Source organism: Montipora foliosa, chromosome 9, assembly GCF_036669935.1.
Source record: "Montipora foliosa isolate CH-2021 chromosome 9, ASM3666993v2, whole genome shotgun sequence".
In the NCBI taxonomy this organism is placed as follows: Eukaryota; Metazoa; Cnidaria; class Anthozoa; order Scleractinia; family Acroporidae; genus Montipora; species Montipora foliosa.
In genome coordinates this window covers 8,335,740-8,360,739 of record NC_090877.1, presented here as the reverse complement: position 1 = coordinate 8,360,739, position 25,000 = coordinate 8,335,740, and the positions used below count along the sequence as shown (strand labels likewise).

At 39.0% G+C, this 25,000-nt stretch overlaps 3 protein-coding genes across 5 annotated transcripts in view; 1 reads left to right on the top strand and 2 right to left on the bottom strand.

Annotated features, from left to right (window-relative positions):
- Window positions 1-11,648, bottom strand: part of LOC137970348 (protein flightless-1 homolog) — a 47,825-nt gene extending 36,177 nt beyond the window's left edge. The window contains exons 1-18 of the mRNA XM_068816869.1: window positions 11,511-11,648; window positions 11,325-11,435; window positions 10,546-10,617; window positions 10,376-10,456; window positions 9,647-9,673; window positions 9,424-9,482; window positions 9,265-9,341; window positions 8,461-8,507; window positions 7,980-8,017; window positions 7,796-7,847; window positions 7,415-7,466; window positions 6,722-6,754; window positions 5,512-5,595; window positions 4,464-4,522; window positions 2,997-3,042; window positions 2,367-2,422; window positions 2,225-2,280; window positions 1,073-1,157 (exon numbers count right to left, since the gene is read on the bottom strand). Of these exons, the coding sequence (XP_068672970.1) occupies window positions 1,073-1,157; window positions 2,225-2,280; window positions 2,367-2,422; window positions 2,997-3,042; window positions 4,464-4,522; window positions 5,512-5,595; window positions 6,722-6,754; window positions 7,415-7,466; window positions 7,796-7,847; window positions 7,980-8,017; window positions 8,461-8,507; window positions 9,265-9,341; window positions 9,424-9,482; window positions 9,647-9,673; window positions 10,376-10,456; window positions 10,546-10,617; window positions 11,325-11,435; window positions 11,511-11,570 (1,095 nt within the window). The 5' untranslated portion in view covers window positions 11,571-11,648. The remainder of the gene's footprint in view (window positions 1-1,072; window positions 1,158-2,224; window positions 2,281-2,366; window positions 2,423-2,996; window positions 3,043-4,463; window positions 4,523-5,511; window positions 5,596-6,721; window positions 6,755-7,414; window positions 7,467-7,795; window positions 7,848-7,979; window positions 8,018-8,460; window positions 8,508-9,264; window positions 9,342-9,423; window positions 9,483-9,646; window positions 9,674-10,375; window positions 10,457-10,545; window positions 10,618-11,324; window positions 11,436-11,510) is intronic.
- LOC137970349 (BRCA1-associated ATM activator 1-like) lies at window positions 11,645-23,877 on the top strand. 3 transcript variants are annotated; one of them, XM_068816870.1, is made up of 10 exons: window positions 11,645-12,131; window positions 13,908-14,307; window positions 15,010-15,168; window positions 16,024-16,216; window positions 16,764-16,877; window positions 17,621-17,795; window positions 18,830-18,930; window positions 19,398-19,674; window positions 21,768-21,934; window positions 22,901-23,857. In XM_068816870.1, the coding sequence occupies exons 1-10, from the start codon at window positions 11,690-11,692 to the stop codon at window positions 23,738-23,740; spliced, it is 2,868 nt and encodes a 955-aa protein (XP_068672971.1). In that variant the 5' UTR covers window positions 11,645-11,689; the 3' UTR covers window positions 23,741-23,857. The 3 variants fall into 3 exon arrangements, with proteins under 3 accessions (XP_068672971.1, XP_068672973.1, XP_068672972.1); XM_068816872.1 differs by having other exon boundaries at window positions 11,648-12,131; window positions 15,010-15,081; window positions 22,901-23,877; XM_068816871.1 differs by having other exon boundaries at window positions 11,648-12,131; window positions 13,968-14,307.
- Window positions 23,878-23,952: 75 nt separating this feature from the next.
- LOC137970347 (intraflagellar transport protein 140 homolog) overlaps window positions 23,953-25,000 on the bottom strand; it is a 30,200-nt gene continuing 29,152 nt past the window's right edge. The window contains exon 33 of the mRNA XM_068816868.1: window positions 23,953-25,000. This exon is cut by the window's right edge and continues 1,053 nt beyond it. The gene's annotated coding sequence lies outside the window, so the exon portion shown is untranslated.

Here is a 25,000-nt window from a genome sequence, read left to right as displayed (position 1 = left end):
AAGTAACTCTAACACAGCATGGAGAATTTCTTTGCATCAAGACTGATCTTCTTCAGTTCAAAGTGATTGTATTTCACTGCTCGTCCAAAATAAAATGCCACGAGAGTCAAATGGTGACTATCAAAAGATTTTTGTCAATCTTCACACAGAAATAATTCTGTGCCATCCACTTTTTAAATAAGCAGCACACTTGAATAAGAGCCACACCTGAGGCATGAAAAATTAAATACCGGTAAGCGCAGCGGCACACTTATTTGAGTAAATATGTTACTGTGTTAATAGGGACAGCCAAAAGATCAAGGAGGCTAGAGGGATAAGGGCCGCCATCTCTAGAGAAGGAAAAGAGGTTTGAACTTCCGAAAGTCTACAATTCATGTGTTCTCTTAACACGTTCTCATTAAGAATCTAGACTTATAAATGGTCACTTGACTGCTGTGTGTACACTCCCCACTGGTAAGTCTGATGAATGCGGCATGTTGCTCAGTGAAAAGAGTTCAAGTAAAAAAACTTTGTTCTTACAACAACGCCATTTCAGTTAGCCCAAAATAATGATTTAGGATGCGGCTCTTTACAACCTCTAATTTGATCGGAACCCTTTAGGACACAGCTCTATTGTGTTTAATGTCATGGTCCATTGTTTCTATGATAGTTAGGAAAACAGTCCTACGAAAATACGCGTGCTGATTGGTTAAAAATCGAGTTTCTATAACTCGATGGAGACACAGGACTAGCATGAGCTGTTGAGGTAGTGATGGTGCGAGCAAAGAGAATTTACATTCTGATAATTAGAGTAGAGTAATTAGAGTTAGTGAAAACACTCGCCTGCGGCTTGTGTTCCCACAGCATTTCTCGTTCTCCCAAACTTTCACTCACATTTCTATAACTCGATAGAAACACGGTACATGTTTTCTATTTCTTAAATCGTTCTTTGTGTCCATTGTTTTCTCAACCAATTCCGAGAGTGGTTCTGAGAGCTGCGTGGTGGCCCAAAATAACATTTAATTTTAATTACGTCCTCTATAACAGAACTCAATGCATTACAATCACTATAATAATGGATGCAGTCTTTTACCTCTAAGTTTGTCAAAAAGTGAATTCCCTCTGGAAGGGTAAACAAACAATTTGTGTGAAGAATGAGTTTATGCAACTTGATGCACCTGTGCAATGAAAGACAACAGGGTTGTTTTCAGATAGAAAAGTTCCAAAATGTACAAAAATTAAAAATAAACAAAAAATCAACTAGCTAGTAGTTGATTGGCAAAAGGATTCAAACTGATGATCTCTGCAACCAGTCTCCACTTTCTACCCACTGAGCTACCTGTACAATAACTCCTGAGCTCGGTCATGGACAATGTGTCCCACTGATCCAGTGGCTCTACAATGTCACAAGGCTCAAATTTCAGATGCAACTATTGCTGTTTAATGAGGCTAAATACAAGTTACTGTAGGCAAAGTTAACACCAAGCCAAATGCAGCAGTTTTAACTGGGATATTGGGGGACTCCAGGGAGATTTGCAGGGAGATTGCCACATGCTTTGGCTCAAGTTGTTGTCTTGCTTGCGTGCTTTATTTCCCTCCCTCCCTCCCTCCCAAATTTTGGGGTAAGGGTACATTCCAAAGACTGGTTTTTCTCAGTGATGTGTTGACAGGTGCCTGGGGGGTGGACTGTGGCTCACTTTCCACGGGGACCTCCTTGCTGCTCAGGAGAGTGTTACCTCCTCTCTTGCAACCTTTACGGCACCTACCCTCCAATAAATTGGAGGAATTCTTGTAGCACAATGGGGTCGAGGATCCAGTCGATGTCATGGACATGGTACAGTGTACATGTAGCTCCAAATTCTTCTTAATGAGCGAAATGATATACAAAATGAATGATATATTGAACTGCGGATATGAAATTAAGTGATCCTCGTAGTTATGAACACAATTTTAGCAATTGCGTAGAGAAGCCTGAAAAGTTCAGGACTCAGTCGGTTGGGGCATTACACTGGTATCACAAGGTCACAGGTTCAAACCCCGGTGAAGTCCTGAATTTTTCAGGCTTCTCTACGCAAGCGCTAAATTGCGTTCATAACTGTGAGGATCAAAGGAGTCTGATTTTTCAGTGGTCCTTTCACACGTTGCCAAGCAACAGGTTTCCCATCCTTCTTACGAGCATATTACACTGTTAACATCAATAGAAACAAGAAATCTACCAGTTTTGGTGACAGTTTTTTTCCAATACCTGCACAGGCCCTCTGGAATGCATTCAAGTTTATTGCATGCTGCCATGAACACTTCCTGCAAACAAAATTGGATGGAACAGGTTTTGAAAAAGAAATGTGGGCACATGCCAAAAAAACAAGATTACAAAGAAAGCCACTTACAAGATTGTAGAGTTTTCCAATTCCAGTGGGTAACCCCTCAAAGTTAATGTTATTCCCTTAAAAAAAATCACATGAAAAACAATAACAAAAGCCATAAACAGTGTCTTGTATGTTGTCAATGTTATCACAATTAACACTGAAATCAATAATTTCACCGTGACATTCATTAGTAATTTGCAAGGGTAAAAGCTGTTCAAAATGCAGTGTTAAGTTAGACAAAATTGCACAACATGTTGATGGCGAAGATACTTTAACAACAACGTGACTCTTTATTTGCATACTTTATTATAGGAAATTAATGCTCTATGAAATTAAGGTATTGGAAATAAACACGACTTAACGAATTAACGCGAATTTAATGTAAACCAACATTCAAATAAAGAAAATTAATGCGAAGGGGGAGGTAGAATTTCACGATAAAGGAAATTAACGCAGTTAAGACACAGTTGGTGGTGACCACTGGAACAAATTTACTCAACACTGGATGCAGCAAAAAAATCATTGAACAAAACTGAGCCTAGTACCGGTAGTCAAAATTCTAATTAATGCAGGGGTTTTTAAAATGGAAAGAAAAGCTACTTTATTGTCTGGAAGTTACCAAAAAATGCCAACCAAAATGAAGTTACTCACCATTTATAAACAATTTTTTCAGAGCCACAAGTTTACAAAGTGCTGCCTAAAACAAATAATGCAAGATTCATGTAACCATGAAATTTAGGTACAACTTATTTTAACCGTTTCCCTCCTAAGAGTGACACTTCTAGATTTCACTCTAATGCCAGACGATTTTACTTGTCAATGGGGGACCCCACAGGGGTGAAAGGGTTAATCTATTGTAGTTCTGTGTATAATTAGGCTAAAATTTACGTAATTTAGGCATGGTTAATCTCAAGCCAATGCAGCATGTGGCCTTTTTGGGCCAAATGTGTGTGCCTTTATTTTTTGGGAGTGCCCCAGAATCCAGCAGGGCTTGCTTGAGCGTGGCCATGCAATATTTGCTGGCCACTGTTTTTCGAATTGTTGTGGATTCATTGAGCCCCACCCTTCTTGTCCTGATGTTCCTTGGAAAGTATCTGGTTTTCCACTGGGCTGTGTTCCAGTGTGATGGTGCCTGTAATGGCTTGATCATAACAGGCCCCTACCGGCTAACTTTTAAGACACCAGTTCCCAAGCTTGTCATTAATTATTGGCTATGAGCTCAAAAAAGGAAAGTGCTACTATGTAAGCCATTTACAAATATCTTTTTTTGTTCCAGAGATATTCAAGTTTTCAAAATATGCAATTTAGCCGAGTGACGATGCCATAAACTCAACCAAATTATGATCACATATGATGAAAAAATATATCCCAGCCACTTTGAATCAGAAATGCTCCACAATATCAGCATTCCAGCTTTGTTACCATGGCAACATACTGGATTCCAGACCTCCCTAATATTAAAGGCTTTGCTGGCCACCTTTGGTGTTCTATTTTGATATTTGCCAATGGTGCCTCATCTGCATGTTCCTGTAAGCATATAAATATGTTAGGTCGAGTTCGTTGCCTTGCTAAATGTTATTGAATCAGGTTGGAGGGGACTGGAAAAGAGTGAGTTGCCATGGGAACCAAATTCTTTACAACCGAAGGTGTGTTGCCAGTGTAACTGTTAGCCTACCAAGTTTCAATGGTCTCTGCAGCAAATTGACTGAAATAGCTCTGTTAAGACACTGTTTATTTTGGGTTGAGTGAATGACATCATCAGTAACATTATTTGCATATTTTACACATTTTTGAAACTTAAATATCTCCAGAACCAATGCAGATATTTCCAAACGGTAAACAAGGTTTTTAATCTTTCCTGGAATTCTTCATGATAAACCTAAAAATTCAAGGGATAATAATTTGATCACAGTAGCACTTTAAGTGTCTTGTCATTCTAGTGCTGGAGCACTTATTGGGGACTCTGTAAACTGAAATTAGCCTATCAAAGTAAATCAAGTCAAAGTCTAAAAAGGGTTATAAAAGAGACTCTTACTTGGTGGAAATCATTTTCAGTACAGAATTGATCTATTGGTGTTTTTAGCAATTTCAGAAATATGGCACACAACTGTTACTCACTGGAAGTCCTGTAAGTTGATTTCTTGATAAATTCAACACTTCCAACTGTGTCCAAGTATCTGAAGGTTGAATGGAAAATTTAATCAAAATTGCCACCCTTGGAACTTTACGATCTCCAAGAAAGGTTTGGAACCACTAGGCGATACCTTCTCATCAAACCACTGAATGACTGGCTCAGTTTCATGAGTATCAGACTACCCTGCACCAGGTCACAGGTTTCGGTTACAACTTGGTGTTATAAATGAATCACGAATATGTTGAATCACGAATATGTGCTAATTACTAGACCAAGAGTCACTAATCAGTGTAAAAGCATGTACTGGAGTGCAAGGATTGGCTACATGGATTGGTCAGGTTTCAGGGTTCCACAATTCCTTGTTTACAATTTGGTTTTGTTGGTGTCATGGTTTCAGCGGTCTCTTGGGTTTCATGGTTTCACTGATTTCATGGGAGTCATGGTTTTACTGGTCTCTTGGATGTCATGGTTTCACTGGTTTTGTGGGTGTCATAGTTACGGTGGATTTCCATGTGTCATAGTTTCACGTTTTATGATTTCACTGGTTTCTTGGGTGTCATGGTTTCACTGGTTTCGTGGATTTCATGGTTTCTAACCTTTTGTGACTTTATGGTTTTGTACACATGGAATTTACATGTAGTATGAACTGTGAAACCTGACCAAACCATGAAGTCAAACCCTATACATGTTTTACAGCAGTGAGCAGCACTACTAATTAGCATTATATTTGTGATCCATAACACCAAGTTGTAACCCAGGTTTCCAACACCACCTGGACTATGCTCGAGGTGTTATCTCAGGAGAAATTGGTGCCTTTGAAATTACAACTGCAAGTCAAATGGTTTGACTTTCAAGTCTTCTCAGAGAAGGACTATAAACTCTAAGCCCTGAACCACAAACCTTTGGTTGTTTGCTCTCAGTGGAACATTAAAGAATCCACACTAAGCGTAAACAGTGGGGCACCACTTTCACGGGGTTGTGGCATTGCCTCTTTGTACAAACGTAAATAAAGGAAAAAAATCAGTTACTGACCGATAAGTGAGGATACTTCTGTGATCTGGTTGTGTGATAAGTTAACTCTCTTAAGGCTGGCAATCAGGTACACTGGCTCTGGAACTACAGAAAACACAGCATTAAACTACTTATCTACAAATACAGCCAGGCTCTAATCTTCCAACATATAGACCTTATTCATAAAGGGTGGTCACATTAATTTATAATTCTATGATAAAATGGTATATGAAATGAATCATATATGAACTGCGGATATGAAATCAAGTGAAGCTATGATCTTCGCAGTTATGAGCGCAATTTTTGCAATTGTGTAGAGAAGCCTGAAAATTTCAGGACTTCAACGGGGTTTGAACCTGTGACCTCGCGATTCCCGTGCGACACTCTAATCAACTGAGCTATGAAGCCACTGACGTTGGGAGCTGGTCATTTGTGGGTCCTAATGGTCCCGTGAGGAATGAATCAATGATAAAATGGTATATGAAATGAATCATATATGAACTGCGGATATGAAATCAAGTGAAGCTATGATCTTCGCAGTTATGAGCATTGAAGTCCTGAAATTTTCAGGCTCCTCTACGCAATTGCAAAAATTGCGCTCATAACTGCGAAGAACATAGCTTCACTTGATTTCATATCCGCAGTTCATATATGATTCATTTCATATACCATTTTATCATTGATTCATTCCTCACGGGACCATTAGAACCCACAAATGACCAGCTCCCAACGTCAGTGGCTTCATAGCTCAGTTGGTTAGAGCATCGCACCGGAATCGCGTTAAACCCCGTTGAAGTCCTGAAATTTTCAGGCTTCTCTACGCAATTGCAAAAATTGCGCTCATAACTGCGAAGATCATAGCTTCACTTGATCTATAATTCTTTTGTCCAAGTGCAAATTAGCCTACCAAGCCTCGATACCATACAATGAATTGAAAAGAATTCTTGCTCTACAATGAGGCTTGGTAGGCTAATTTGCACTTGGACAAAAGAATTATAAATGTGACCGCCATTTATGAATAAGGTCTATACTCAATCAGCACTTCACAGCAAGCAGGTCCACCCTAGGATTTAAAATATGTTACATCTTCAACCAGCTGCATTGCAAAATAATTATAGGCAGAGGAGGAGGAAAGTGATGGTGGCAAGGATAATGATGATGGCAACAAAACTATCAAATGAAATCAAGATGAAAAAGAACTTCTGTATACCATGCTCAGATGTTACCCTACCTCTTGGAAGATCATTGTATGACAAGTCCAGGTCTGCAATTACAATCAAACATAGAGGGTTTAGAAATTATTTTGCATAACACTTCTGCAGACAAATGAACTACTATGGGTCTGAATAATCAAATGTTTGTTTGATTTTTAACAGGTCAGCTGACTGAAAGATGCAAATGATTGTATAGTTAATTAAGCATTCAGCAGTCAAGGGACTGAACTTTTGAAAATGGTTAGAGTCCAGAAATTCAGGGACACACCTTAACAGAATTTTATTATCCAATAAAAGTGTAGTCCTGAGACAGACTATTGTTCCTGGATGATGTTGCACAACCAGGCTGTCAGCACGCCAGCCACATGCTAAAGTCCTTGTCTGGGGCCCGTTTCTAGAAAATCCCGAAACTTTACGGGCCACTTTCGGGTGTCACTATTCCCTTTGTATCTCAAGAACGGAGAGCATTTAAGTCATCAAACTTCACAGGTCTATGTGTTTCTTTTAGTTAGCTTGACAACATGTTAAAAGATCAGATTCCAAAACAAGCGGTTGGCAGTTTCACAAATGGCTTTTCAGGCCTGAAAAGTTTTCAGGACTTTCGAAAAACGGGCCCCTGGACTACACTGGTATGGAAAATGTGATTCCATTCAAGAGATTTTAAAATTTAATGAGTGATGTCAGTCTATGTACACATATCTCTTTGGTACCTGCTAGATTGACAAGTCCCTCCAATTTATTTGGCATGTTTGTAACTGTTCTCTGGAGACAATAAAAATTCATACCATAAAAATCAATGCTGCAAAGCCATTTTGAAGATCAATTGGATACACGTTTTTTAAAATCAGAATTTATGAAGGCAGCATGGGCCAGTAGTTAAGGCATTAACCATGAGATCTGGTCATCCCAGCTTTTCCAACCACTTACAAGTTCACTTAATAATTTTCATACAGTGAACCAGATAAACTAGGTAAACTAGCACACGATCTTTACAGTTAAGGGGATAAGCTCAGGTTATATTAGGGGGAACCAGTATCTATCCTGAACAGTGCTCAAGGCAACAAACAACACATGATGTACTAAACCCTTACCTGTGTATTTCGCAAGTGAAGAGTGTGCAAGTGGGTCAATGAGGGCAACTGTCTATGGATACAGGGAAAAAATAGGCTCAATTAGGTGTGACATTCAGTTGACAAAGTTTCATTAAAAACTGCAAAATGCACTTTTTATCACTTTTGTACATGCTTAATAAGTGAAAGGGGAAACGTCTCTCACCTTAGTTGAGCATGAAGAAGTGGATTATTATTTAGTATCTGTTGCAAAAAAGCACAAAATAATATGACCAAATTAAGATTTTGAGTTTATTAACAATCAATTACATGACATCTAATCATCTCAAATCAATAATGTGAGATGACATGGATATCACACCATGAAAAAAAAAAGTTTAGGGCTTCTTTACATCACATTATTGTTTTTCATACTGTATGAACCCTTTGACGTCCAAACCGGCCTAAACCGGCCAGACTGAGTATTTTACTCTGTCTAACGCCAGATGATTTTACTTGTCAATGGGGAACCCCTGGGAGTCAATGGGTCAAACTACCTATGTTGTTAACTATTGACACCTGAGCCATACGACAAGGACATACATATATTGTACCACTGTTTTTGCATTTTGTGTGACCTCCTGTTGTGATGGGAACCATAATGATTATTGCATTGGTATAAATAATTAGTTGTCACAAAAACCTACCAGAGTCTGCAAGTTGACCAGTCTTCTCAGTTGTGGAGGAATGGATTCTGAAAAGGTATTAATTGAAAAATCATGTAACACAGTTCTTGAGGCAAAAATTGAAAGCCTAGAAGAATCTAGCACATCTGAAGCCAATGACACACTGTTCACCATCTTGCAATATTTGTTGATCAACAAATGTTGAACCGTATGTCACCAGTTTACTGATCAAAAGGTTCCTTCAAGGAATCAGTATGGAACTGGACACAAAGCAGCTTAGCCAATCTCTACAAGCCTTAGGGTTCTAGCAAAATCATACTAGTTACTCTTTGAGATCAAGCACACTGTTATGTTACAAGTAAATTTTCATTTGAAGTCCAATTGATGATTTTAACCTATTGTAGGTTGATTTGTAATTTCTTTGTGTCTGGTAGTCATTATCATAAATAGAGACATTTGAAGAAATTACAAATCATGGTAGTTTAAATCATTTCTACCTAAAACTCAGTACCATACAACTGCTCTTGGCCTTCCTGGGGAGCAGAATTGGAGCAAATGGCAAATGTGCTCACCTTCCTCCAATTTGCCATGGGTTTGATTCACGGACGATGAATTATATGACTAGTGTTTTCTGGTTTTCTGCATTGCTTTGAGAGTTTCTCACCATATAATTTGATTTGATTTTTAGCTCCCAATTAGAAGAGAATGTGTGCTTGGTCATATATTAAGCTTGAAACCCCTAATGAAGTCATTGGAGTTACTGTTAAGTATTACAATGCATTACTGCAATAGAAAGGTCATGGGACACGTCAGTGTCAAACTCACCTATCTGATTATTTCCAAGATCAAGGAAAATCAAGTCTGTTAGATTAATAAACAACTGATTTGGAATGACAGAAATTCTAAAGAAAATGAAAAAAGGTGAAAATCAATGAAATTGTGTAAAATGTTCAACTCCACTACTTGTCTCAATGAAAACCTCACTTGTTATGGCTTAGAGATAACACAATGAGAGCTTTTGCATTTTCCAGCTCAGGTGGAACCTGTGGTAAACAGAAATAGACACTACTTTAAACACTCGTCCAATTTCAAATAAGGGAAGAAGAGCACAGCTAACATTGCTTCTAACCGCTGACTATCCTAAACAAAGTCAATGATTAATATCCAGTGTTTAGACAATGGTTGACAAAAAAACAGTAAAACATACCTCTTTTAGCTGATTGTGACTGAAATCCTGAAAATTAATCCAATGATCAATTAATTACTATAATTTAAAAATATGTTTGGTTTTTGTTTTATTTCAACATCTTGGTTGGAGCATAAGCCACAGATGAGTTATCCATACATGGAATTTACCTGTCTCTGTCCCAAACTCTTACCACATTGCAACCTTGTTTGGACCAATCTATTACCACATTTCACATTTGGTTTGACCATGTGGTTGTCCTTCGTGCATGTGGACATTATATTTGAGATGTTTTCGCTAGGTTTGCCTTAGTCTCTGAAAAACTCACCTAGATTTGGAGGTTGTATGTACAGAATTGCAACTCCGCTAATTGTAGCATTTATGTGCTTAAGGTTTCTGAGCAGTTGACTTATATAGTACAATTTACAAACATCCTCTTCATTTTGAAAATTTGCCCAATTGCAACATTAAAGAAAAAGAATATTTTGTTTAATGTGAAGCCAATAATGCTATGGCCTGAGTTGCTCGAGGCCTGGTTAGTGCAAACCAGTTGGAACCTATAGGATTTGACACCTCTTTATCAACGCTTAGTGTTACCCAAGTTTCTAGCAAACAGCCCTTGGATGGTGCATCAATAACAATATGCGACATCAATGATAACTTTGCTGCTTATTCTATGAGATGTTCCCAAATACAGGTCTTTCAATAAAAACTCTTTAAACAAATATAGCTTAATAACACAGAACTTACGATAGTCAAGAGATCCTCAAGACCAAAGATATCACCAGGAATTCCAGAATTCTTCAACTGGTTTTGACGTGCATTAATAACCTGTCAGAAAAGAAAGAGTGACGGAATTTAACACTGAATAATTCTTGATCTTGCACACAAATGCAGCAGGTTTAACTGATTCCCGTTACCCGTAAGTGTGAAAGAGTAGACAGATCTCCATGGATACTTGCTAATTTGTTTTCTTTCAGTGATAAGTGTTCCTGCAATGAGGTAAGAAGATAGATGTGTGTAAGTGGGATCCAGTCATTTGTACAAGTTTTCATTCTTGAGAATTTCATTTAATGGACGACTAGAATTTAAAATTTCAATGAGAAGCATCACTGTAACTCCTGGTTATGCCCAAACATGGCCCCCAAAGCAAATCAAAAGGTCACATGTAGATGTACAGTTGTCATACCTTAGGAACAATCACCAATACCTGACACAGCAGGTACAAAACACAGGTCACAGGTCACAAGTCATTGGACCTGTGACCTGTGACCTGTGACCTGTGTTTTGTACACATTAGCTGTATATGCTAGGAGCCTAACAAGCTCCAATTGATTCGAGTATGAATAAAGTTATGTTACGTTATACCCGACATACAACATTTTTTACGAACTGTACAACAACAATGGGAGGAAATCAAAATCAAGCCAAGGTATAAAAAAAGATCTTTTAATCTCTTCCAATTCAATAAGACCATCTTTCACCCTAGTAAGGTTGACCACATATGTTTTGAAAATTCATTTGCTTTCCCATCAAAACGTCAATTACGCCGACAACTAGCTGAACGGAAACAGCTGATGAAAATGAAGTTACAATAATAAACCAGTACTTAGCTCCCTAATTGCGAGATAAAGAAGAGAGAGAGGAAGAACAGACATGAAAGAGAAAGGCTCAGAATATACATATAGTTGTTGTTTACCAATTTCATGAGGTGTGATAGCTCGTCCGGTAGAGATTCCAAACCAGTTTTGTTTAACTTCAGCCATCGTAGATTTGGCATATCTGCTATTCGTTTCGGGAAATCCAGCTTCTAGAAAAAAAAAACCAAAACACTGTGGTTAGGTTTAAGCTGTTAAAGAGAGAATATGAAATAACTCTTACTTACTTTGAAGTCATTCCTGGTCAAATCCAGACCACGAACGAAAGGTAACAAACCTTCCGCCATTTTGCAAGCATGCGCCTCTGTCGGCACACTAAATTTACCCTCTAGGGTAGACTGAAGTAAATATTCAGCCCCAGATGATCTCCTTCACGCCATGACAAACTGGAAAGAAGCGGGCAAAAATGAGTGGTCTAGATACAAAGAAATCTTGGGAAGAAGTCCTACCATTTCTATTCAATTTACTCGTGGAAAACTCCGAGAGAATCATCGATGATACAAGTGTGGAGAGAATTCTCGAGTGGCTGAAATATGTTTGCAAGAGTAAACAACAACTACAGAAGCTCTTTCAATGTGGGACAGTGGAGTTTATGACAACCGAGGAAGTGTTCTCAAATCCTGAATCGTCTGCCTTTTTTCTAAGGCTGTTTGGCCTTCTTGCTTCAGAAGAGAAGGTTTTTAATATTTTTCTGAGTGTCAAGGGTGGTGAGTTTTTGACAGGATTTCTGGACAAACCAAAGAATGTTGAAAACCTGTGGGTAGAGGGAAACGTAAGGAATGGCTATTTTCAAGCTCTGATTTCGCTGACAGAGCACGAAGGTGGAATGCAGTGGCTGAATAATAGAGGTAATTGTTCTTGTAATAGAGGTATTGTTCTTGAACTGTTGTTGATAATTAATTGCTAACCTTAAGGCCTTTCTGGCTGTCAAAACAAAGGATTCTTTTGTTCTAGTGGATGACACTTTGAAACACCCAACTTACAGAATGTTTTGAAACTTGTCATTCATGTAACAACAGTATAGGGAAGATATCATTGACGTCACCTACACTGTATTGTTATTAATGTGCCAACCAGAGCCTCATTGGCTGTCGAAACAAAGGGTATTTTGTTGCTATGGTTGGCCCATTTGAATAACAAAAGCGATGTTTGTAAACAGATATCTTCCCTATAATAATGAATCTCACACTCTTTGTGGGTAAAATGTGTTAATAATATACTTGAAAAAATTTCAGCGCATTCATTGGCTGAGAGCATGTCAATTGATGCCAAACAGAGTGCAGGCAAGTGAAATTAGTGCTGAACTTGAAATTAGTCAATAGCCAATCAAATGAGAGCCCTGGATGGTGCAATTTTTCCATGATTGCATGATACACATGCATTGCCTCTGCTTAAGTTAACCATGTATATTATCAATAAGTAATCGCATGGTTTTTCTAGGGCAGTTTGGAATTAATAAGCACTTGCACATTTTTTCAAAGTCTACAAATTGCACTCGCCCTACGGGCTTGTGTAATTTTGTGCATCTTTGAAAAAACTTACTCATGCTTATTTGTTTCAAATTGCACTCAAAATCATGCAATTACCTATACAAATTAACTAAGTGATCACCTGAGTGTCTCTCTATTAATTACCCAATTAGCTTAATTTGCTGTCTGCAACAAAATATCATTATTGGTGATTTTCTTCCTTTTAAGGTAATTCCTTAGTATTGCATTGCGTATCCCTACTGCGCACGATTTTCGCGTCATTAGCGCGCGCACATAAGCACGTGCGCGTACAAAACGTAAGAGATTTCCCTCAAACTAAGCCCGATAGTGAAATAATTGCTCCTTTTCTCTCAAACGAGCATGGTGACCCCGAATTTTTTTTCACGTATTTGCTAAGAACAGTCTAATAAAGAACATATTCGAAGAAGAAAAAAAGCTTGATAGTACAACATGAATTTTTTTTGGAAAACAGTTCCGTACTGGGTGTATTTTGGCCAAGGCGAGGACTTCAAGCGAACCACGGAACTGTAACAAAGAGTGCACTATTCCCACAACCAGGCAATCAAAAACGGCGTAAATGAAGCAGTACTGCTTATGTGAATAAAAGAAGCTTTATTTTCAAAATAAAATTTCATGTATTTCAAGTAACCAAGACTTAATTCAGTATGAAGGTGATTCAAAATTTTAACGCGAAACCAGTAAAATTACCCCATTTTAAGAGCCTTCTGACGCATAAACAAGCACGGTGACCCCTTTTTTTTATTGCATTTTTTTAATGTTCATATCATGAATGCTAATTATGCCAAGTTTGCAAAAAAGTTTGATAGTAGAACAATTTCAAGGGAATTACCTTAATGATGATTGAAATCTTAGTTTCATGGAGAATCACTGATAATCCTCAGTAAGCCAGCAAGTTATGTATCTGTTAAGTCAGCTGTCGGCCAGCCAGCACACCAGTCAGTGAACCAGTCACTCTTTTTTCTGTCAGAGCTTGACAGCCAGCCCAACAGATAATTTCCCAAAGAGTCTTACAGCCAACCTCTTGCTGCTTCACCAACTCAATAATATTATTATTGATGAGTACATCAAATGGGAATATAGTGTACCAAGTTATTCAATCTTGTTTTCACACAGGTCTTGTAAATTGTGCATTGGATTATGTTTCTGATCGCAGCATGTTTGTTGCCTCTTCAGCAAGGAGTTTTATTGCAACATATATCATCCAACAAAGTGGCTTAGTTCCCCTTGTGAACTGTCAGGAAACATTTCACAGAATTTTGGATGATAAGAACGTTGCTGATGTTACAGATAGGTTGAAATTGATGCTCTCTCAGCAGTACTCAAAGTTCCCACTGTCTGCTGTAGCTGTGATTGAGATTACACGAATGTTGATTTGTAAGGATTCTACCATGGGGCAAAAGATTCTGCAAGAAAGCAGACTGCTTCTTGAATGCCTGGGTGTGATCAAGATTGGAGATGCAACTGCATGTCAGAAAATTGTTGATGTGATTTGTGAAATGGCAAAGAATACAAGGTAGAATGAATTACTCATAGCATCACCAGTCAACTCATTATCATCAGTTCAGGCAGCCCATGTGGGACAGAGGGACAGAGGAGCATATTTTGTATTGGGGGGTGGGGAAGGGGGGTTTCAAGACAACTTAATTTCTGTGTTTCACTTCAGTTGATACATTTGTTTTAATCCCTCATCAAATTTGACTCTCATCCCATTAAATCTGGCTGTGATTGTAGATATAGCACATGTCCCGACCAAGATCAATCACAATATTTAATGCTAAAGCCATTAATAGACCTTTATTCACTTGACTGTACATTTTGTTTTCCCAATACAGATCATGTGATAATACTCAGGAGATTTGGTCCTAACTTGTTTTGTTCATTAAAAAGAGTGAATAAAAGGGAAAAAAAGGATAAAGAAAAGGAAATTTATTTGAGTGTCTTGTCTTCTATCACTGAGGCACTAATTGGGGACAATGTAAACTGAAATAAACAAATGAACGCAAATCAAATGAAATGCATGCAGACATATACGTGCTTGCATGAACTCTTTTTAATGAACAAGACAAAGGATCAAATTTCCTGAGTATTATCACATGATCTGTATTGGGAAATAAAATGTACAAGAGAGTAAGGTCTATTAGGCATCATAAAATAATATTTGCTTTTGCCAAAATATAGCCAAGCTTGACAATATGCATTTTTGCTTTCTTTTCAGGAGATGGGGATTAGATTGGGGAAGATTACTTGGAACTGAAGACTTGCAGGCCTCCAAAATCCTTCTTGATCTGTGTGTGGATATTTTCAAGCTGGGTTTTATTTCCTTAGGCCTTGAATTGATAGCTGGTTTGTCCTGTTGTCACAAAAGTGAGACATTGTGAGTTTGTGGTTGGGGCAGTGGATTTGCATGCGGTTTTGCCACTGACTTGGTTTGTTGTAAGACACAACAGGTCACCCTCTTCCAGTTGGGGCTTGAAGCCAGGTTGTGTTTCATTCAACTGTTATTGGTACTTTCGTGTATCAGCCGTTTCCCTCTTAAAATGGCCTCTTGTAGTAGATTTTACTTTGTCTAATGTCAGACATAGCTTCCATTTTATAGCAAGTTTTAGCAAACGAAAGCCTTCACACATTTCTTGACAAGCCCCGATGAAACTCTATGAGACCTGCTTAACCCATTGACTCCTGGGGTTCCCCATTGACGAGTAAAATCGTTTGGCGTTAGACAGAGTAAAATACTAAGTATGGCTGGGTTAGTCCAGTTTAGGGGTGAATGGGTTAAGATTCATTACTATGAAGAGGCTTTGAAAGATCACAATTCTTAAGGATCTTATGATGTTCTTACAAAGGCACTAGTTGCATTATTGTAGAAAGGTTGGAAAATAACCCATTAAGTCTTTTAAGATCTTTAAAGATCTTTGCAAGAATTGTGTAAAGTATCCTTGCTAAACTGTTTGGTCTTGGGCTTCATAAAGTTCTTCAAAGATCTTTAATAATGTCCATTTAGGAGAATTCAACTTTTTTGTAGACTTATTAAATTCCAAGTCTATTTTAAACCATGGAAAATAAGATAAATCTGAGTGAAATTTCTTTTCAGTGTGAGTGGGTGGAACGTGATCAAGTTAGAAACTTGTAGGACTGAAGTATACGCATTGTATCATCAAAATCAAACTTCAGTCAACTTGGTTTTGTCCATTCCTCAGTTTACAATGTAGAAATATTTTCCCCTCCTTAGGGATTTTCCCTCTCACTGGTTTTTTGTACTTTGTGGCATTGTGGAGTTGACGTTAGAGCTTGTGTCCAATCCATCCTGCCGTAACCCTGAAAATGTACCCAATGGCTGCCATGTCAAAGAGGAAGACGTGTTAAACATTGGACTTGTTGATTGCCTGCTGTCTCAAGATAATCAGCAAGAGTACCACGCAAAGGTGACTTAAAAATAAGTTTCCTATAAGCTTCAATTCCTTTGTTTGAAGGGTGTGTCCAATGTTAGTTGGGAGTCCCTTTTCTTCGGTGCCTTGTGACGCCTCTGAGCAGAGTCAATTAACACTTCCTTTTTTTGTGGCAAAGATGGATGTAATGTGCTATGACCTTGTGGCATGTACAGTTAGCAGGTTATGTATCATAACACAGTAAAGGTTTTGACTGTTTTCTGGCACACAATCGGCACGTATCATGCTTCAGATCAATCTGCAGGTGTAGCAGGAATCTGTGCAATGTCCAGCAGGAAATTCATCCAGAACATCCAGAATCTTTAGAGTGCCTGCGAACCTGGAATACAATCTTTTAAGGGGTTCTCTTAAGTTGAGGCCAGTATAGGAATAACATAGGATCATCCACTGAATAACTATAATTTGCAGATATGCTGAACTTCATGAACTCTTGACGGTCAAATTATTGTTGTTTGTAATTCATCGTAGTGTGGCCGTCTAAAACAGAGGAAAAATGAATATGTTATATGCTTTTCTGAAACAGATTCAGCTTCAGAATATCTTGGCTCAATGGATCAAGGGAGATAACAGTACTGGTAATTCACAGACGAAAGTTATTTGTCAAACAATGGCTGCAGCACAACAGCTTATAAAACAGGTGATTGATGATAAGTTATTGAAATGAGTAATGACCATTATAATTTGAACAGAAAAGCAATGGCAAATATTGGAAGGAATCAGGCTTCAGGCAAGATCTTTTCATTTGACTGTTTAAGTGCCTGCTTTGTCATTTTTTTTATTTGGGCCAAATGTCTTGCATAAAGGGGTGGTTGGAGTCCCCAAATGACCTATTCCAAGTTGAATTAAAAGAAAATAAGGAAAACTGATGAAAACAGAACAAAAGCTAGGGAAATATTTTTCTCATACATTCAATACTGCCCTAGTGTTTGGAAGTTAACTAGGGACTATTCAATGATTGAATTTTTTTCAATTCCAATCATTTTTGTCCAGTTGAATTTGTCGAAACCATACAAAGTCATGTAGGATGTTTTTAACATAGAGGGTTGATGATGATGATGATGATGATGATGATGATAACAATAATAACGAGGAATTTATACAAATGTTTTTTATGATAGAAACTGATAAACTCATGAACCTATGTCTGTTATTATGTAGATCAAATCAAAGGCTCTGTGAGCCAGCTCAGTCATGCATATGCTGTGGATAGTCTGTGTTTATGACAAGATTTTTGTGAGTTGTTGTGTGCCCTATTGTCCCCAGATTTAGGGTTAGTAAGTGCCTATACCACAAACAACTCTGGTTGTAAGTATTTCTTGTTTTCTGGCAAATCATGATATTCTCTAGAATTTATCTCTGGTGTTTTTGTTCCCACTCCAGGCTTGTTCAAGACATTGTTCTTTTGTATTGCACTGGGTAAAGCTGAGTCTTAACTTTATCGAAAACTTTGCTGATCCAACAAAGCTGGCTTCAGTGAGTCGTCAAGGAAACCAGAAAGTGCTAAAGGCTTGTTTGGAACTCATTACTAGTTTTGCAGAGGTTCAAAGCTCATTAGGTAACGAGTGAAAGTATTAGAATTAATTCAATTTGCTCTGACTAAGGGCTGATGCTCAAAATATCAGCTCAAATCTTTCTTAATTTACTTGTTTGATAAATCAAATTTGTGTTTTACTTCCTACCAATGCAGTAGCAGGTTCAGTTTAACCTCTTAATTTATAGCACTGTTGCCAGTTGCACAAAAATACCAAGCCGTTTTCTTTCTCACATTGATAGCACAAAAAAAGGTAGTCTCTGTTATGAGCCTAGAGAGGCCCATCAGGCCGGCGCTTATCTCCGGTTTCGGTAGCGTGAAGCGACTAGGAGTATTTCTACTGCCCCCTGGATGGGATGCTAGTCCATCGCAAGGTTACCCCCAGCATTTTTGCCAGTACCCATTTATACACCTGGGTGGAGAGAGGCACTGTGAGAGTAAAGTGTCTTGCCCAAGAACACAACACAATGTCCCCGCCCAGGACCCGAACCCGGACCACTCGATCCAGAGTCAAGCACTTTAACCATGAGGCCACCGCGCCTCCCTCCCCTTGTGTGAAGGCAAACGAGCAGGATACCTGGACCCACACATGAAGGGTAGAGGGAGTACAGGGCTCTCCAGTGCCTCAAACATAAAACTAGGAAGCCCGCTTACAGGCTAGTCGAAACATCCACAAAAGACCTTCCTCTACTTGACTGCAAGTACTGTACTTACCTTCACTTACTCGTACTTATCCTGTAGGTTTCGTTTTTTAAAAGATGTGGACAAGAAATAGGAGAAAAGGAATCTTTTAATCTCTAGAGGGGTACAGATAAGGAATGTAGACTGTAGTGGGTCTTGTGACTTTATCATGTCAGGGAACCAAGACCTCGTGCATTAGCACTGTTCTTCAACCTGAGTTGACTTAAGACATGACTCGCGATTATCGCAACATGTTCTTAAATTTTACGACATTTTGTCTGACGTACATGACAATCGTAAGTGAGAAACAATTTGTGTTGTAGGCCTGTCGCACCATCTTTTCAGTTAATGAATGATGCGTTTGTTTTTTCTTGTAGGTCTTCTTGAATCAACAGATCCATCATCAGTTGATAACCTCTTTGATGAGCTGGTTGCTTCATTACTTTGTCTCATTGAAAATTCTAACAGTGTTGAAACTGTAAGTTCGTAAGTCGTAAAACAGTACTAACCCAGGTACTTTGTATGGAAAAGGGAGATATCCTGGGAACAAGTTGAACAAGCTGTGTCAGTACAGTGTGAACTGAGGAAGGCTTCAAATTGAAGTGCCATCGTCAGTGTAGGGTGTAGAGTTGAATTGCCCTCAATAATTATTCTACATTGCTTGTAAGCTTGCACCAGGGGCGGAAAAGTTTGCCTTTGCTTTCATTTCCTTTAAAAACTCCGCTGTCGTTTTTCTTTCATTTTGAATTGAACTGTTGCAAGCACGTTTGCAAAAACCAAATTGTGCCAAGTGTGATAAAGTACTTTCCACATTCAATTGACAAAAAAATAACCACTTCTGAATAGCAACAAAGTTTTGACAACAAAGAATGTTAACAAAGCTCAATGACTTCCTATGAAAAATTCAATTTGGATTACATTATTTTAATTTCATTTCTTTTGCAGGTGATTTCACTTTCTTTAAAGACTTTAGGCAAAGTTCTTGACTCTTCTAGAGATGAATTTGTCAAAGAATTGTTCAGCAGAAGGGAAGAAACATCGCCAAAACGAGCCCGATTTGATGGCGGTACACCAGGTCAAGCTTCTCCACCGGAGATATCTGTCAAGGAAGCAAACCGTGCTAAATTGGCTTTCTTGATGTTTCGGAGATTGCGGGACTCAAGGTGGGAAGTACGAGACTCGACTTTGGAATTTGTCGAATCCCTCATGCGACTTAACAACGGTGAGTTTAAGCTTAGTCAGGTTTGATGTTGTTTTTATTATTAAAATCTTGTTTTTGTCTGGCCATTTTACATTTGGCGATTTCGCAGCCAATCAGAGATATCTTTCCATTGCCATTTCAGGGGCACCCAACGTCAATTTTCGGAAAATATCTGTTCGGAGGACGATTTGAGATCTAGAATTTACGGAATATTTGTTGTAAAATTTCTTGCTTGCCTGCCTCTCCTAGGATTTTCGAACATCTGAAAAATGGTATAATTGCCCATTTTTAACGGATTTTTACCCTAAAATGAAAACTTTTTAAAGGATAAAAATATGCCTATATCTACCGTTTAAATACTAAAATACCTTTAATAATGCTATGTTTAAGTGGTTTTGAACTACGTTCTCGTTGGGTGCCCCTGCCATTTCACGCGCTGGGAGCCGCGTCTGTTGAGTAGTAGTAGTAGTAGTAGTAGTAGTAGTAAACTCGTTTATTAAAACATCATACATTACAGTCTTAGGACTGAATTACGTACGAGATAAAAAATACAATAAAAATGGTTAATTACAATTGTGTTTAAAGGTTATTTACATCGCTGGGTTTCTGATCGCGGCTAATAATAAAAGAGTTCATGATACGATCGGTGCTACAAACTGGAGTATTAAAACATCTCTTTATATTTCTCAAACGCCGAGCGTGGGAACTGACCATAGGAAGTAGCAGATAAGCCAGCTTGTGGTGTTCATTACTTACAACACCTTTAAATAATTTAACAAATGATTCACGTCTCTCTGAAAGTGTTGGAATTCCGGCCTTATCCATCGCATCACAGTACGATGAACTAGGAAAGATTATTTCCATGGCGCGCCTCTGACTACGTTCGATGTCATCAGACAAATATTTCGGGAGACTTCGATGGAATAGCTGACATGAGAATTCTAGCATTGATCTAATGACACTATGATAAAAAGCTAACAGGTCACCGGGACTTATGCCGGATCTCTTTAACTGACTCAAAAGATACAATCGACGTGCAGCTTTGGAGGTGATAGTTACCACGTAATCGTTCCATGTCAAGTCATTACTGATCGTACCCTAGGACTTTAGCAGATACCCTCTCAAACTGCACGCCGACTGTCTTAATCGGGCCATAAGATGGTGGGGTTTTCTTAAAATAAACCACTCACTCTTTGCACGTGGTCGGGTTTAATTGGAAGAGATTATGTTGATTGGAATACTTGATCGTGCATCTTTGTTCTGATTCGTTGGTTTCGGTTTTAAGACCCTTGATGAAACACCGTAATAACTGGAATTTCAGAACTGTGAGTGAAAATTTTGGCTTTCTTCTAGTTTGCCATCGACGATCTACCGCTAAAATAGATTCTGCATGGTTTGGGAAGGTCAGCTTTTTCACTTGTTGTGTGTAAAGCGAATATATAAACAGCAAGATGTTAATTGTGGCTCTGTAAAAACTGTCGAACGTAGTGAGTAACCGTTAGTTGTTGTCCTTCAGTAGCATTATAGAGTAATGATTCCAAGTTCGAGTGAGGCCTAACACTACTGTGAAGTTTTAATACCCAATTATTCCATCCGGGATCAACCCTAGTATTGGAATTGGGCCCACACAAGGACAGAGAAAAACTCTGACCAGGGTGGGATTTGAACCCACGACCTTCGGATTAGATCACCGCTGCGCTACCGACTGAGCTACAAGACCAGAATGGGTATAAAAATTTCACAGTAGTGTTAGGCCTCACTCGAACTTGGAATCGTTACCCTCAAATGCTACTGAAGGACAACAACTAACGATCACCTAAAATTATGCTTGGGCCGAGCCGAAATTGTCCTTGTGAATAACATCTCACATACCTACGGCCTCCTCACGTTCTGGCCTTGTAGCTCAGTCGGTAGAGCAGCGGTGATCTAATCCGAAGGTCGTGGGTTTAAATCCCACCCTGGTCAGAGTCTTTCTCTGTCCTTGTGTGGGCCCAATTCCAATACTAGGGTTGATCCCTGATGGACTAATTGGGTATAAAAACTTCACAGTAGTGTTAGGCCTCACTCGAACTTGGAATCAGTAGTGAGTAACATTTTTGCTTTTTATTTTTCAGATTCTGTTCACGATTTTCTGTGTTATCAGAACATACCTTCCATTGTCTGGGATACCATTGATGACGGTGATAGTTACGTGCGCGCCTCTGCTATCCATGTAATTGGTTTGCTTGTCTGTCAGTCACAGCTTTGGTCATCTCTACTAAAGATTGGTCGCGTGACTGAGGTACTCGCAAAAAGCTATTTGATTTGTTAAATATTCCTTTGTTATACATAATCCGTGCAAGGAAGCCAAAAGCTAAATGTCATTCACTCAGGATGCAGGGCCGTAGCAACGATAAATTAGGGAGCTGAAGCACGCGCGTTTCTGAGACGCGGACGGCAACCGGAAGAGGACATATCTCGTGCCACGACAGTGGTGTCTGCCAGATTTTTATACGAATCATCTCTACTGGAGAAAATATACTTGGCAATGTAAATGTGGTTGTGTGAAGACAAGTTAAAAGAGAAAACTGCTCACTTCCGGTAGCCGTTCGCGCCTCAAAAACGCGCATGCGAAGAAGAGAGACCCTGGGAACGTTTTGCGTCGGTTGGCGTTAGACGTCGTCGTCGCAAATCTTAAGTTTCCAACCAGGGAATATTAGACCTCTTTACAGTTGTGTGCTTAGTTACCTGGCCTCTAAATGAAAGTGACGCTGGTGTTGACCTTGCTGTGACACAGACCTCCATCCTTTTCTTATGTTAATGATGTTGTTGTCATGCTAATTAGTCAGAATTTACATAAGAAAAGCAGTGAGGTTTCTATCAAAACAAGGTCAACTCCAGCCTCACCTTCATTCATAGGCCAGGTAACTAACCACACAACTGTAAAATGGACTATTCAAGAAATAAGTCAACGAAAACGTCACCTCATAAGATTTTGGACTAAGTCCATCTCGTTCGCCTGGTCGTCAAAACTTCAACTTTGGTGATTTCACGACGTCGTTGTGCAGATTATCGGAAAAATATTTGCTAAACCGCGTGCTGCAAGAGCAGCACGATTATATTTCCTCTTTTAAGCAATGATATTGTTTTGTAGCGTTCTCGTTGACGATCGCGTCGTAATCTCAAAGTCTTTGGGCGACTGGTAACTAAGCTCACTCGCTTCTTAAGTTATCGTTGGCTGACTTAGCGACGTTTTTATCTCTCACAGGAAAGCCTTTTGGAGAAGCTTGCTTCTGTTGTTGTGAAAGATGAAGAAGCGTTTCCACGACGCAACGCAGTGGATTGTTTTACCCACTGGATTCAAACACGGCATCCCATGGCGAAGAAAATTCTTCATACTGACGCCTCAAGTCGTTTGAACAACGAAAATACGCCGATGGACACGATCTCCGATGACGGAAACTACACCGAGACAATTCAGAGATCTGCTGATGCTCAAAACATGGGCGAGTTTTGTCGGGTGCCGCAACATTCTAAAATAGTTCAAAGTTTGTGCCACGCATGCCAGGATTTTGACTGGGAGGTCAAGCTTCGGGGCTTTGAATTTTGGAAGGCGGTCACTGGTTTCTTCTCCCGCTCAAACGCCGAGAAGGAAAGGGTAAATACCAGCGAGACTAAATCTTTCTCCGAGGAATCAGCAGGTCATGGGTGTGAAGTTGAACGTGCGAAGGCCGAGGTTTTTGATGAAGTTTGTCAAGTGCTCTTTAACATGGGAGCTTTAGATATCATGATTGCGGCGTTAAATGATTGTGATCACTTGGTTTGCGAAAAAACTCTCGAAATACTAGGCGGTTTACAGGTCATGTCTTATCCTGATAATTCTAGTGAGGAAAAATGCATCAAAACTGTAAGGCAGTTGCAAGATAGACTGGCAAAAGATTTCGATGTGGGTAACTTCATGAATGTTTTGAGCGTGATCGATTTCCCTGCTTTGACCCAGTCTATTGAGGCAGCGGACAGTTCTGTCAGAGCCGACCCAGTGTCTTTGATAGAGGATATTCTCATAGCTGCGTCACATCGAGACGAGAATCTACTGGACTGCTACTGACGAAGCCCAAGAAGGGTCTCATTTGAAGCTGATCAAACATGACCTTATGGGAGGGGGTGGTTCGTCATCGATAGCATAAAATGCGACCTTCCCAGTAAACACTACCAAGCAAATAAAATGGAACACTTTACTACCCGATTCCTTAAAAACTATTTCTATTTACATTTACATTGATTTCAACAAACTTTGTGATCTGCGGTAGAGAGGAATAAATACGAACATCAAGGTGGACCCTCCCAAATAACTTAATGATTGCGTATATTTTTACAATAGGTTGTCTAGTCAGTAGAGCGTTTTAGTTCCATTTAAATCGTACAACCCTGGCCAATCAACAAAGAGCACTTACATTAAAACGAACCAATCAAATTTAAATCAAAGATCACGTGACTTGTACAAAGCACGGGAAAATTTACAGTGTAGTGTATTCGAATACAGTGGCCATCTACTCTCGTGTACACAATCCCTTTTGTTTCTGATGAAAGACGTGGCTGCTGAGCAGCAACCGCAAACGACTTAGGATTAAGTTTCGGTTCTGTTTGGTGTAAAAAGTGGCGGAACAAGACTCTTAGCCAATACACCTTATTCCAAACTGGCCGCCATATTCCATATTCTTTTGTTTGATTGCAAATTGGTCCTTTTGGCCTCGTTCAAGGTTAAATATTCTTTTAAATTTTACGTTTGAAAGCGAGGTCACTGAAAAGGGCCAATTCGGCCATTTTGGAATAAGGTGTATAGCCAAACCAAAGCAATCTTTGAAATTCCTTTACGTCTTCACGGAAAAGCTACAAGAAGTACTAAGCGCGGTCCGATGAACTGTTAGTAAAGGCTAACAGAGAGCTGCAAGAACGTCAGAAGTTATTCAATGGGTAAAGTAAACTTTAGGTTGTCTATGTGGAGCAGGAAAGTAACTTTCCTATCGCTTTTAACCCATACATCATGATTTAAACAATTTATTTTTACAACCTTCTCTTTTAAACTTAACTCAAAGTATCACTGACAAAGGACGGCTTCCACCGTTTATATAATTTTCAACTTTTTTAAACTCAAGTGAAGGTCATTTATCTTGCCGGTAAAAGGAAACCCACGGGTCAATTCAATAAAAAGTTACACGCGTAGTTTACAAGTTGAACCCTTGAAAAATGAGTTCAATAAACATCGTTACAAGTCGTTTCACAAGACTCCGACTTGTAATTACAGGTGTACCGCTACACCTGTAGAATTTGATACGTGCACAATTCAATAAAAGTTTTACAGGAGTCC

Coding starts and splice junctions, on each gene's coding strand:
- LOC137970349 (XM_068816870.1), top strand. CDS start 11,690: ATGAGTGGTCTAGATACAAAGAAATCTTGGGAAGAAGTCCTACCATTT. Junction 12,132..13,907: donor GCAGTGGCTGAATAATAGAG/GTAATTGTTCTT, acceptor GTTTTCACACAG/GTCTTGTAAATTGTGCATTG. Junction 21,935..22,900: donor AGATTGGTCGCGTGACTGAG/GTACTCGCAAAA, acceptor TATCTCTCACAG/GAAAGCCTTTTGGAGAAGCT.